At 35.3% G+C, this 15,036-nt stretch overlaps 1 protein-coding gene across 1 annotated transcript in view; it reads left to right on the top strand.

Annotated features, from left to right (window-relative positions):
- BCAS3 (BCAS3 microtubule associated cell migration factor) overlaps nt 1-15,036 on the top strand; it is a gene marked incomplete at its 5' end in the record, with an annotated part of 537,991 nt that overhangs the window by 225,084 nt on the left and 297,871 nt on the right. The window contains one exon of the mRNA XM_081805976.1: nt 11,190-11,340. Within this exon, the coding sequence (XP_081662102.1) occupies nt 11,190-11,340 (151 nt within the window). The remainder of the gene's footprint in view (nt 1-11,189; nt 11,341-15,036) is intronic.

Here is a 15,036-nt window from a genome sequence, read left to right as displayed (position 1 = left end):
ACCAAGTCAACTTGACACACAGACAGTGGTGCTATGTATGTGTTAGCGTGGGGATGGAGAGTTCCTCAGTATAAGGTACCTGCAGGTATTCTTCTGACAGAAGGTAGAAGGAAAAAAAAAAAGAGCACATGAGGTTGTTTTCATGACTCCTTTTTCAAAAATGCGAACTTGTTCAAGTAAACACAGAAAGTCAGTGGTTAAACCCCAATGTGAACTGTTCTGGTTTCGTGCTTTGTATTCTAACAATAAAAACAATAATAATTTAACAAATAAACAACCAAAAACAACAAAATATCATAGCTTTAAGCATCAAGGGATGTTTTATAGATTCTGATTTTTAAATGATTTTCTATTCCCACATAGAATTTCTGCTTTAATTTATTGAGAAACCATTTTGTTGGAACTTGGGATTTTTTTCTCCCAAGAGAACTCTGTCTATCTTGGGGACTGGTAAACCTCTAAAGGATCAAAGCTCTTGTGGATTTGGATAAAGACCCAAAAGCCTAAGGCTTATAGAAGTTTATCTATATAGAGTAAGCCCAAAAAACTGGGATGAGAGTCTTAGAAGGGCTTATTTTCTCATGAGATTTTTGGGACTTCCTCTGTTTGGATGTGCCAGAAATACTGTGAGAATATCCATTCTCATGGCATTTGTCACTTACAGGTCTTGTCCCAGCTGGAATTCAAAAGTATAATGGTGTGTGGAAATATTATATGTATTTTAAGGTTTCATGAATCTCACTAAAACTCCAGTTAAACCACCTCTGCTATTTTCATTGTACTTATACAATTAAGAGAAAGGTATAGTAAAGAACAGTTAGTGTAGATGACATTTAACATTTGTATAGTGACTCTTCATTGATCTTGGACATTTTTAATTTCGCTATTACTATCCTATATATGCCTGAGAGGTGGAGCAAAGATCTCTCTCTGTCCAAAGGGAAATTGAAGGATAAAACAGAGGGACAGACTTAATCCTCATCCAAGACTTGGGATACTACAAGTTTCTTCCTGCTGAACTTCATTATATTAAGAGGCTTTAGGCCTAATGAAAAAATCCTGGCTTGGAAATTTAGGCTTGATATAACCATAAGGAAGTGTCTGAAGATCTGTTCAAAAGTTATCAAGTCTAGGCTCCTGCTTAGTCAACATGAGACTAAGCAGAATAGCTAAAGCCATGGATTCCAGCAGCTGGCTATCTTCTGAAGTTTTGTGTCCCCTCCAAAATGAATTTTTTCTATAGATCATGGGGCTGTATTTTCCTGTGCTTCCTGGACATGGGAAAAATATATTTATTTCATTCATTCGGTAAACTGTTGAGCTGTCAACAATTAGTAAGATACTGCCCCTAGTCTGGAAGAGTCTCCAGATTTCCTGGAGGATAAATCTGGAGGTTTGTTAGTTCTAGCTGCATTTTCAAAGAAAATCCATGACACGAGGGATAGAGGAAAATTATTTTTAACCAAAGACTTTGAACACTTGAAAAGGGGAGAAAAGGATCATTATAATTTTTTTATTAAAGATTTTATTTATTAGAAAGAGAGAGCAAACTCACAAGCAGGGGGAGCAGGGAAGTGGGGGACCAGGCTCCGTGCTGACCAGCCAGGACTCTATCCCAGAACCCTGGGATCATGACCTGAGCTGAAGGCAGACACTTAACTGACAACCACCCAGGTGCCCCTAGGGTCATAATTTTTGTGTGTTTAATTTATTGAGTATGAACTTTCATTTTTAAATTTGGTATCTTTAATCTGTATTTTTTTTACATGTAGATCCCTTACGTGTCAGCTAATGATATTTCTTGTCTAAGCCAGTTCCCTCATTTTACTAACGGCTGATGTTCACACATCTTTCGTCTTATCCTTTATTTTCTACTTGAAAAGCAACAGTATAAAGATACAGGTTTCTTCCTCTGTGCTTAAAATTTGTGTACCTATCTTCTAAGTTGTCCCTTTAAAACAACAATGAAAATGTCTCTCTTTTTTTTTGTTCCTGAAACATTTTGCAAATATCTTTGTTACCATGTTTTTCCTGTTGTAAATTTTTTGCTTATATACTTTCTGTCTCATTCTGTTATGAACTCTTTAGGAGGCCCTTGGACTTACTCATCCAGGACTAGAACAGGGCCTCATACTGATAAGGCTCAAAAAATGTCAAGTGAAAGCATGAATATTGATGAAACCTGTGTTTGGTACACTATCTCATCTTGATGTCTACAGACGTCAAAAGAATGTCTTCATTTCAGCCCCCAAAGTTCTTAAATCTGTGTTCTATATCCATTCCCTTGATCATCTCCTATCAACATTTCCTTTACCTATCCCTTTCCACCTGACTTTCCCACCTTTTGGCTGAAACGACCCTACTGAAGATTGCCAGAGTTAGTAAGCTCTCTCTGAGTTCACCTTCCTGAACCTTGTCACCCTTGAGAGTTTTGTTAATCCATTTATTCTTTCATTAAAGCTATTTTTATAAATTGCTTGCCATGTCCAATAAAATATAAGACAGATGATACCCCTATGTGAACATAAATCTACCCAATTTACTTTACTCTTTCAGATGGGCTGGGTGTTGGAGGCTACATCATAAACACAGACAGCGAGAGTAAATGACCACAAACTTGGGTGTTGCTTGACCCAATACAGTAGGGGACTGAGAGGGATAGGTCTGAAGCACCTTGTAATGTTCTTTGGAGGTTGCACTTCATCCTGGTGGGCCAGTGAAGGGTTTTAAGTTATGGCTAACTAAATCACAAGATTTGGAGCTTCTCAGTGAATCACTTCATTTTTCTAGGCCGCTCATCCTATCCATAAAGTTCAGTGATCTCAAAATCTGTACTGTTTCCTTGCTAAAGAATTTACCTAAGTTCCTGCTCCTCTGGCTCAATTAAAAAGTTCTTTTAAAACTGAAATCATTTTGGGCACCTGGGTGGCTCAGTCAGTTAATCGTCTGCCTTCGACTCAGGTCATGATCCTGGGGTCCTGGGATCGAGTCCCGCATCAGGCTCCCTGCTCAGTGGGGAGCCTGCTTCTCCCTCTACCCACCCTCCCCTGCTTGTGATCTCTCTCTCTCTCTCTCTCACTCTCTCTCAAATAAATAAGATCTTTAAAAAAAAAACAACTGGTGGCTCAGTTGGTTAAGCGACTGCCTTCAGCTCAGGTCATGATCCTGGAGTCCCGGGATCGAGTCCTGCATCGGGCTCCCTGCTCGGCGGGGAGTCTGCTTCTCTCTCTGACCCTCCCCCTCTCATGCTCTCTCTCTCTATCTCATTCTCTCTCTCAAATAAATAAATAAAATCTTTAAAAAAAAAACAAAAAAAAAACAAATCATTTTATCTTCCTACTGCTTTCCATTATAATCTTCTCCTCTAGTTAGAGATTCCTTACTATTGCTCACAAATGTGGCATCCCTTTACACTCTCTGCTATTTATGTCATCCTTCATGCTCAGAATATTTCTTCTCTTCTACTCGTATCCATATGATTTTGTGCATCTTTCAAAGCCTAGGTTATGTCCCATCTGCTCCATGATCTCTTCTCCAAATAGTTGATCCCACTCGTACTTATCTTTTAGAACTAGGCAGTTGGCATTTAAATTATTCCTGTTTCATGCATATTAGACTATAAGCTTCGTGATAACAAGGAATGCAAGTCTTCACAGCATGTAATCTTGGGCTAAGTTACTCAACAAATATTTGACTACTAGTTGTGAAATGTGTGTGTTATAAACAGTCCTTGAATTTCATTAGCTTATGACATTTTAGTGCTACAGTCTGATTTCAGATTCAAATTAGTATTACTGTAGTTGACTAATGGTGAATTTTGCATCTATTTACATCTATACTGGTTTAAAGAGTGTCATAACAAATCACTTTGAATGATTTAACTATAAAAACATTTTTCTGTTATTCCTCTATAAATATCAAATACTGTAATGGGATTCCACTTTTCATATTACCTATAAGGTTCTGTGTTGTGTGAGTGTAGATATTATTGTGTAATTTATTAAATGGCTTAAAGCATCTTATGTACATTCTGATTGTTGCCTTTTATTATCCCTATAGTAGGGTAGGGTCACTTCAGTTAACTTTAATGTGAATTCTGATTTGGAAATTGGGGAGAGAGAGATAAGTACTTGTGTGCATTTCTTATCTTATTTTGCTGAAGAGATATCAAGTGTTTAACTTGATTATTCCATAGATTTGTGTTCCCCCAAACAAGTCATACTTGGTTAAGCCATTATGCTAACTCTGAAGATACTTTCATCTTGTAATGATTTTTTTAAAAAGAGCTTCTTACCTTTCTACTACCTCTGAAGCTACCATTTGCTACAGTGTGGTAGTTCCCCCTCTATACTGAATCCATGCTGTTTTAAAAGTGAATGTCTTTCAGAGAACACAGGCAGTAACTTCTTTGACATCAGCCATAACAACTTCTAAGTATGTCTCCTGAGGTGAGGGAAGCAAAAGCAAAAATGAACTATTAGAACTATCTCAAAATAAAAAGCTTCTGCACAGCGAAAGAAACAGTCAGCAAAACTAAAAGGCAACATACAGAATGGGAGAAGATATTTGCAAATGACATATCAGATAAAGGGTTAGTATCCAAAATCTGTAAAGAACTTACAAAACTCAGCACCCAAAAACCAAATAATCCAATTTAAAAATGGCCCGAAGACATGAATAGACATTTTTCTAAGTGATGCTCTACATCACTTATCATCAGGGAATACAAATCAGAACTACAATGAGATATCACTTCACACTTGTTAGAATGGCTAAAATCAATACAAGAGACAACAAGTATTGTTGAGGATGTGGAGAAAGGGGAATCTTCTTGCACTGTTGGTGGGAATGCAAACTGGTGCAGCCACTCTGGAAAACAGTATGGAGGTTTCTCAGAAAGTTCTCAGAAAGAACCACCCTACAATCCAGTAATCACATTACTAGGTATTTACCCAAAGAATACAAAAATACTAATTCAAAGGGATATATGCACCCTGATGTTTATAGCAGCATTATCTGCAATAGCCAAATTATGGAGACAGCCCAAGTGTCCATCAATTGATGAATGCATAAAGAAGATGAATCATTGAACACTACATCAAAAACTAATATTCTGGCTAACTGAACATAAAAAAATAATAATAAAAAAAGATGTGATATATATACAATGGAATATTACTCAGCCATAAAAAGAATGCAGTCCTTGGGCGCCTGGGTGGCTCAGTCGTTAAGTGTCTGCCTTCGGCTCAGGTCATGATCCCAGGGTCCTGGGATCATGCCCCGCATCAGGCTCTCTGCTCTGCGGGAAGCCTGCTTCTCCCTCTCCCACTCCCCCTGCTTGTGTCCCCTCTCTCGCTCTGTCTCTCTCTGTCAAATAAATAAATAAAATCTTAAAAAAAAAAAAGAATGCAATCTTGTCTTTGCAGCCACATGCATGGAGCTAGAGAGTTTTATGCTAAACAAAATAAGTCAGAGAAAGACAAATATCTTACGATTTCACTCATATGTGGAATTTAAGAAACAAATCAAATGAGCAAAGGGAAAAGAAAAGAGAGAAAGAGGCAAACTAAGAAACAGACTTTTAACTGTAGAGAATAAACTGATGGTTACCAGAGGGGGGGGGGACATGGTTAAATAGGTGATGGGTATTAAGAAGGGCACTTGTAATGAGCCCTGGGTGATGTGTGGAAGTACTGAATCACTATATTGTACACCTGAAACTAATATTACACTTTATGTTTACCAATGGGAAGTTAAATAAAAACTTAAAAAAGAAAAAAAATAAATGTATTTCAGGATGTCATTTAGAAGTAAGATATTCATTAGGATCTTTTGGGGGGTATTGTTTTTTTTTTTTAATATAAATTTGTCTCCTTAATTCAAATTAGTAAAAAAAAAAAAGTGTGTGTTTACTGTTGCTGTTGTTTATAAAATACCATATTTATTGTTAACCACAGAACCAGGGCAGGTAACTTTTATAAGAAGTCAAGAACAATGATTTGAAAATAACATTGGGTTAATCAGGTGTTTTCTGTATGGAAGAATTGTTGAATTATAAACACTGGAGTCATTTTTATAACATGAAAAGTGTGGAAATTTTTCTATGAAGTTTCTGTGTAAGTGCATGAATTACTAAGAATCACTATAGAGCTACGGTAATAAAGAAAATGTGGTATTGGTGAAAGGATAGACACATGGATCAATGGAACAAAATCTAGAATTAGATCCATGTAAACATGGTCAGTTGATTTTTGGCAAAGATGAAAAGGCAATTCAATGGAGAAAGGACCATCTTTTTAATGGTGATGAAACAAGTGGACGTCCAATTTCAAAGCAATGAACCTCAACTCGTACCTCAGTCCATATACAAAAATTAACTCAAAATGAATCATAGTCTACTCTTGCCACTCCTATTCAATATTGTACTGGCAGTTGTAACCAGGGCTTTTAGGCAATAAAAGAAATAGAAGTCATCTGGACTGGAAAGGAAGAAGCAAAACTTTCTTCTCTGGGGATGACATGATCATGTGTATAGAAAATCCTAAGGAATCCACAAAAAAAAAAAAAACTGATATAAGCAGGTTCAGCAAGGTTTAGGGTACAAGATCAATGTACAAAAATTGATTGTATTTCTCTACATTGGCCATGAACAATCTGAAAAGTGCAATTAAGAAAAGTCTTTTTACAAGTCGCATCGAAAAAATAGGAGTAAATTTAACCAAAGACGTATAAAACTTGTACCCGGAAATCTATAAAACAATGTGCAAAGAAATGAAAGACTACCTACATAAATGAAAAGACAGCTCATGTTCTTGGCTTGGAAGACTTAATACTGTTAACATGGCAGTGGTTCCTCAGCTGATCTGCAGACTTGTTGCAATCCCAATCAAAATCCTAGCTGGCAATTTTGCAGATAATGACAAGGTATAGGTGGAAACAGCAAGTTTTGTTGGATATAATGGCCCATTAAAGAAGGACATCAAACCACTGGCTATTTTTAAAAAGAAAAGAAATTCAATATGATTTTTCTCTATTCTTTTTCTATCTTTAGTCCCTCTGAACAACCATTATTTACTGTTACAAAGATGCTTCACAGTCATTATTCTTTCTTGGAAAAAGGTGACTGAGCAGGGGTTCTCAGAGTTTTGAAAATTAAAGTATCATCTGCAGTGAGTTCTATGTGTATTTGGGCAGATATTTGTGTACTGTCTATTTTAGAAGTTATACGTTGTTTAGAAACCTAATTCCCAGGATTCAAAACATGGAAATTCAGAAAAACAAACAAAATGACCTAAAATTTCTAATTCCGTGTGGCTTGTATTTGAAGAGGACTTTGGCAATGTAATAACAATTTCTGCCTTTATATTTCATACCCTACTCTCTGTGAGATTTGTAACTTACGTGAATTTTGTAGCTGTAGGCCACAAGGTGGTGACACCAAATAATACAGAAATAATAAAAGTCCAAGTGGGTGCTTCCACTCCAGAATATAGTATGTTCCCTTTTGATACGCTGGTCTCTCTCTTTTTTTTCCCCCAGTGACTATATGTGGTTTCTATTTGTGTCAGGAAAGCACTACAAATTGGCCTAACACTTCAGCCCAACAAAATTTAGCTCAAAATTTGTCATTTGGCCAACATATCAGTTAAGTAGAAAGAATTACAGAGATCATGGAATCTGCCTTGCCTCAGGCTTCAGGTATCATAATATTGGAATAATAGACATTACCAGTAATATTTTGAGGGCACTGATTAAAAAATAAACAGAAAAAAAATCCTAAACCCCAACTTGTAAAGTTGTGATAAACTTCACTTAAGCTTTGGAGATTTTTGTTTTATTTGCTTTCATTTGTTTCATTTCATTTCATTGTTACATAAAAAATCACATCTCATACCTTACAGAAAATTAACTGTATCATATAATATAAATCATATATATAAATGTAAAATATAAAACTTAAAAGTTTTTAGATAGAATTTTTTGACTTGGGGTTAGGCAAATAATTCATCAGTTCAACACCACATATAAAAAACAAATTCATGAAGTGGACTTTATCGGGGAAAAAATCTTTTGCTTGTTGAAAGATCTGTAAGAGAATGAGAAGACAAGTTACAGGGTGATAGAAAATATTTGAAAATTGTATATCTTCCAAAGGCTTATATCCAGAATATATAAAGAACTTTTAAAATGTGAGAGTAAGATCTGTAAATAATTCCTTATATTTGTAGCCATTTGATTTTTGACAAGGGTGCCAGGACAGTCCATTGAGGTGGGAAAGGATAGTCTTTTCTACAAATGGTGCTGGAAGAAGTAGATATCCAACATTCAAAAAAATGATGTTGAACCCCTACCTCACACCATTTATAACAATTAATTCAAAATGGATCAGAGACCTAAATATCACAGCTGAAAATATAAAACTCTTAGAAGAAAACATAGCCATAAATCTTTGTGTCCCTGCATTCAGCATTGATTTCTTAGATCTGAGAACAAAAGCAAAAGCAACTAAAGAAAAAACACAGTAGACTCCATGAAAATTAAAAACTTTTATGCTTCAAAGCACACCATGAAGAAAGTGAGAAGAAAACACATGGAATGGGAGAAAAATATTTGTAAATCATATATGTGACAAGGAACTTGCATCTAGAGAATATGATTAATGCTTATGACTGAACAATAAAAAGACGATCCAGTTTTTAAATGGGCACATGTTTTGGGTTAGACGTTTCTCCAAGGAAGATCCACAAATTACTGAAATGCACATGAGAAAGATGCTTAACATCCTTAGTAATTAGGGAAATGCAAATCAAAACCACAATGAGACACCACTTCATACCCACTAGGATGGCTAAAATAAGAGACAATAGCAAGTACTGTTGAAGATGTGAAGTTGGAGCCCTCATACATTGGTGCAACCGCAGGGTGGCAGTTCCTCACAATGTTAAATATAGACCTAACAATTCCATTCCTAGGTGTATATACCTAAGAAAACTGAAAGCACATGTCTTCATAAAAACCTGTGCACTTAATTGTGTTCATAGATACATTAATCATAATAGCCTAAAAGTGAAAGCAGCTCAAATATTCATCAACTGATAAATGGATAAATAAAATGTGGTATATCCATGCAATGGAATGCTATTTGGTTATAAAAAAAAGAATGAACTACTGATATATGGCACAACATGGATGAACCTTGAAGAGATACTAAGTGAAAGAAGCAGTCACAAAAGGCCACATTGTATGAGTCTGTTTATGAAGTATCCAGAATAGGCAAATCCACAGAAACAGAAAGAAGATTCTGATTGTCAAAGGCTGAGGGGTGGGCCAAAGGAGGAGTGATTGCTAATAGGTATGGGCTTTCTTTTTGGGTGATGAAAATGTTCTGAAATTAGATAGTGGTCATGGTTGTGCTACTCTGTAGAATATACTAAACACAGAATTGTACAATTTAGAAGAGTGACTTTCACAACATATGAATTATATCTCAGCAAAAAATATTGACCCAGTTTTTTTTTTATTATGTTATGTTAGTCACCATACGGTACATCATTAGTTTTTGATGTAGTGTTCCATGATTCATTGCTTGTGTATAACATCCAGTGACCCAGTTTTTAAAATGGGCGAAAGATTTGAGCACTTTATCAAAAAAGAAATATGGATGACAAATAAATGCATGAACAGAAAAAGTGTTAAACATTATTGTGCATTAGAGAAATCCAAATAAAAGCCAGAATAGCTAAAATAAAAAGAGTAACAATACCAAATGCTGGTGAGAATTTGGAAGATCTGGAATTATCATACTTCACTGGTGAGAATGCGAAATGGTTCAGCTACTTTGTCAAACTGGCATTTTCTTACGACCTTAAAACATACAATCATGATGTCTCTGCAAACATTCATTTACTATGACCAGCAATTCCATTCCTAGATGATTTATCCAAAAAGGAAATTTATATTCATACAAAACCTGTACATAAATGTTTATAGCACCCTTATTCATAATAGCCAAAGCTGGAAACAAATGTCCTTTTACCAGTGACTAGATAAACAAACTGAAGTTGTTCCATATAATAGGATTATACTCAAGAATAAAAAGGAAAGATCTATTGATACTTTTGGGAAAATATAGAGTGGATGAATCTCAGATGCTTATTGGCAAGTGAAAGAAGCTGGACCCAATAAGCTCCATATTCTGTGATTTCATTTATAGGATAGTCTGGAAAATATAAAACCATGGAGAGGGAGAAAAGATAAGTACATAGGAGGAGTTTGGCTTCCTGGTGAGCTGAGAGTAATTATTCCCTCTGCGGATCAGATTTTATTTCACAGATGAGTTTGTTTTTCCTAGTTGTTAGTGAGCCATAACGACTCTTGTTATTTTTTTATATTAATGCCCCACATAAAATAAAAGGAAATGTTGATTTGATGTTTTTATTTTTTTTTAAAGATTTTATTTGAGAGAGAGAGCATGAGCAGGGAGGAGAGGCAGAGGCAGAAAGAGAAGAAGCAGACTCCCTGCTGAGTAGGGAGCCCCATGTGGGACTTGATCCTAGAACCCTGGGATCATGACCTGAGCTGAAGGCAGCCGCTTAACCTACTGAGCCACCCAGGCACCCTGATTTGATGTTTTTAAATTTTATGGTGGGGAGTGGTAGATATTGGGAAGAAGGTGATGTTTTTGCCTATGACTTTTGTTAGTCTCATCCGGTGTCTCTCATGCTACTGTCTTTGGAAACTCCTCTCATGACTCACATTTCTTTCACCCTCCCAGCCTTCATAGGCTGCTGTGGCTGGAATATTCTACCCACTTACTCTCAAGCTTGTTCAGAGAAATGCTCCATGCCTCCTCTAGACTACTTTACATCTTCCTGTTTTATTTTCTTTTGCTATCCTATATTTCTTCATAACACCATAAAATTATAATTAAATTTTATACTAATTATTTGTATAACCATTTAACATCTATTCTGTATCCTCCATTCCTCCCACAGTCTCTGTTCATAATCAAGTCACACTTGGTGTTATCAGTATCCTGGGTTTTTTTTCCCCATCCATATAACCATGATTCTTTTCAAATCAATTCTGCCTTTGATAAATTTTCTTAAATGATTAGTGGGGTGAGTGCAAACTCCATCAGAGAAGGTGATGTCCCTTGCTGATGCTTTTCTTTGTTTTTCTCTTTGTAGGGAAACTAAACAGCCAAGACTCCTACAATAATTTTGCCAACAACAACCCTGGCAACCCCCGGCTCTCTCCTCTCCCCAGCTTGATGGTACTGATGCCTCTTGCGCAAATCAAGCAGCCAATGACATTGGGGACCATCACCAAACGAACAGGGTAAGGCCTTAGGCTTGATACTTTTTAAAATAGCTGTTTCAGAGGATTGGATACATAAAAATGAAACGTACATTTCCTTTGGGTGGTTTAATTAGCTCCTCATTTCCAGCCCACATGAAACTTCATGGCAGCAGATTAAGTACAAAGTATAGAACATGCACAAACATACTTGAATACAACCATGTATCCATAGCAAAAACAAAGCAGTGACAAGTTGTGAAAATTAGTATTGGCTGATCAAAACCAGACCCATCTTCTCAGTCTTACACTTGCTGCCTTACGGCTTTCTCTGAAAGTACAGTGTCAGTTTCTTGCTTTTGTGGACAAAATCCATTATAAATCTGGATTTATAATGACTCCCAAATTTTAACTGGCCCAAATACTAAGGAAAGAACTTCAGATGACAACCGTGTTTCTAAAAGTCAAAAAATCGCCTATATTGTGGTATAATTTACATATAACGATCTGTCATTAGCGTCAGGACAATGTGGTGTTATGGGTAGTTTTCAAAAGCCAGAGTCCTAAGATTTGGGCTTTACTCACGATTGGTCATTAGCATCCTCAAAGACATTTGATGACTCACCTGATGTGTCTGTGCTTATTTTAGCTATTTAAAAAAAATTTTTAATTATCCCTGCTTTGGGTTCCTGAAAATAAAGTGTTAAATCTAAGATATCATTAGATGATCAATCATGTGATGACTCTGAAATTCCATTTTGTACCAGAAAATATATATGTCTACCGGCAAATTACCTATTTCATCAGTAAACAGTCCTGAGGTTTAGCCTAATTCGAAATGAAACAGCTGTCTTAAATTCTGTGTTCAGGTAGTCCAGAGAAAACCCAGTCCTAGCTTCAAATAGTCTTCAAGGTCTTTCCAACAAAAGGAATAGAGTAAATTATTTGGCTGCTATATCAAAAGGTCTTAATATTTTTGTGCTGGGTGGTAAAGTGTTTGTAGAAGTCACTTTTGTGAGAAGAAATACTCATTCTCAGGGGTAAGTCTTTTGAGCTCCAGATTTCACCATGGCACAGAAATGGACACTCTACGTAGTGGAGTAGTATTTGTATACAAAATGATCTTATTGCTGAATGCAGAAATAAAATTGAGTTTGTGGCATGTTAAGGGTGCGGTGAAGGAAAAATAGAGCATTCCTAGGCCCCAAATTGGACATGTTATGATATAGATCATTTGGCCTATATTCCTTTCTTTTTAAATTGATTTCGGCTTTTTAACTCTTTATGTTCAGTGATTTAAATAGAATTTTGACTTCCCTTTCCTCTTAGTTTCTTTATTTTAAAATAAGTAGGAGTATCTATGAATAAGAAAGAGGTTATTAACTTATATTTATAATTAGCTCATTTTTTCTTTGTATGATGTTACTTTTTGGGATGTAGAATCAAATAAAAATTGGATAAATCTTGAGTCATAATATTTTTTTACTCATAGAAGTCAGTATGTAATTGTACCTTCTTGATTCAACTGAGCATTATACAATTCTGCAAAGTACTTATGAGTTTTTATGTGTGTTTCCTGAATCTCAGTGAAAGAATACTCAAAATTGTTCTTCTTGAATTTAATTCTAGCTTTGTTTCTGGTGTTTGTTGTTTTTAAAACTTAAGAGCTATGCTGTTTTTATAATGCAAAGAATTAGCTCTCTTTTTCGAATAAGCTTTTCTATATATATAAATAGTGACTGAGGTTCTATGTATGAAATCCTATGATGTTAGAATTTAATTCAATATAGTTGTGGGGAGGAGTGGAAACTAAGTCTACTTTTGTATATATTTGAAATTTTCCACAATAAAAAGATAGTCTCTCACTTACTCTTTCACACTCTCTTGCTACTCTCTCTCTCTGCCCTTAGATGGGCAGAAACTCTTATTAATCATCTGGTGTCTCCGTCCGCTGCCATACTTTATGAACTTAGATAAATTCTGTGTTTCCTTTTCTTTTTAAAAAGTCAAAATTCCTCGATTCCTAGAGTATGTATATTATGCCCCCTTATAGACAACTTAGTAATTATTTATTAATGATTAATAAATTATGTGAATTTGAGCTACATACTTTGAAATTAATGTTAGTTCAAGATACACATATCACATTGTTGACTTGGCTTCTTATCTCAATTCTCAGACCATTTTATTTTTGCTGAGTTTTTGAATTCTTTTTAGCATGTCCTGTACTGAAGTGTTTAAAGAGAATAATATTTGTCCCACAGTGAATACCTGGTTTGTAATTTTTAAAATGTTCACATAGATTCAGGTTTACAAAAAGAGTTACAAGGCCAGTAAAAGGAATTCCTGTATATCCAGATTTCCCAAATGTTAACAGTCTAACTTATTTGCCTTATCGTTCACACTTGCTCATTCTGCCCACGTGTGTGCAGGCACACGACACACACAACACACACACACAACACACACGCACACCCCATATTTTTCTTAAGTTGTTTCAAAGGAATTTGTAGACTTAGTAACCCCTTATTCCTACAAATTTCAACATATAAATTCTAAAGACAAGGGTATTCTCTTCTATAACTGTAGGATAGTTATCAAAAGAAGAGATTCTAAAACTCACTATTCGTTTTTTTTATGTAGTTGTTGTCAGTCCTTGTGCCAGAGTCTTTAGCTCACACAAATTGCCCCACCTGCTATTTTTCCCCTCCCTCCCTCCAATTCTTTTTTTCCCATTCCTCCCTCTATTCTTTCTCTTGCTTCCTATTAACACAGATCACAGTGACCTATAAACACTATGATAATAGTGTTTGTAACTTATAGTTGGCTGCTGCTAGATTACAAGACTTCATACCCCTAAGCCACCTTCTGAAGAGTTTGTTGATTATAACCAGAAATTGCTATAGGGGACTTTCCTTATAATTCTTTGACTCTGAGTCACCCCAACATTTGGTCATAGAATTTTCGGAATACAATTTGTGGTTTTTATTATCTTAAAATTGAGCATTTTCATGGAAATACATGTATTTTGCCTTACCAAAAGTAGTATTTGTTTTATGAGAACAAAACATATTCCCTTAATTTCTGTTTTTGGTATATGCTGAGATTTGAACCAAATCCCATACATTTCATGTCATTAGATTTCATCCCATTAGATTTTAAAGGCTATATTTGTTTCATTTTTATTTAAATTTTTTTACTATGACCAATTCTAAATCTGCAGTTAGCTAATTTGCATTATTTCCATTAAATTGTATTGTATTTACTGAGAATTTTGATTGCCATATTAAGGTCACCAGAGTGGTGAGCAAATGGGCTTTTCATTTTCCAGGTCTCTTTTTGTTCTGGAAATTCCAGTTTTTTCTAACTTTGCTTCTATGCCATGCCTTTGCTAACATTTTAAAAATAAAATTAACACATCTAAAACTAATGATGGAATGTATGGGGATTAACATAACAATAAAATATTTAAAAAATAAATAAAATTAACAGTAAGTATTTAACATGGATTATGTAGAAATAGAACACAGAGCTGTGACTCATTTGTAGCCATGTAAGTTCTGTGACTACTTCCAATATACCTGATAATGTATCCAATAAAATTATATACCTACCTCAGATAGATCAGCATTTATTTATTCCGTGTCCTAGATATTTGGCATAAAGGCAAAATAAGCATAAAAAGTTGTATTTCTAGCACAGAGATTTCTAAGGATTGCCTAGGATCCTATATTTAAA

This window comes from Leptonychotes weddellii, chromosome 15 (assembly GCF_054177405.1).
Source record: "Leptonychotes weddellii isolate Sample4059 chromosome 15, ASM5417740v2, whole genome shotgun sequence".
NCBI lineage: Eukaryota > Metazoa > Chordata > Mammalia > Carnivora > Phocidae > Leptonychotes > Leptonychotes weddellii.
The sequence above is the reverse complement of the archived record's forward strand: the minus strand, read 5'-3'. Positions and strand labels throughout refer to the sequence as shown.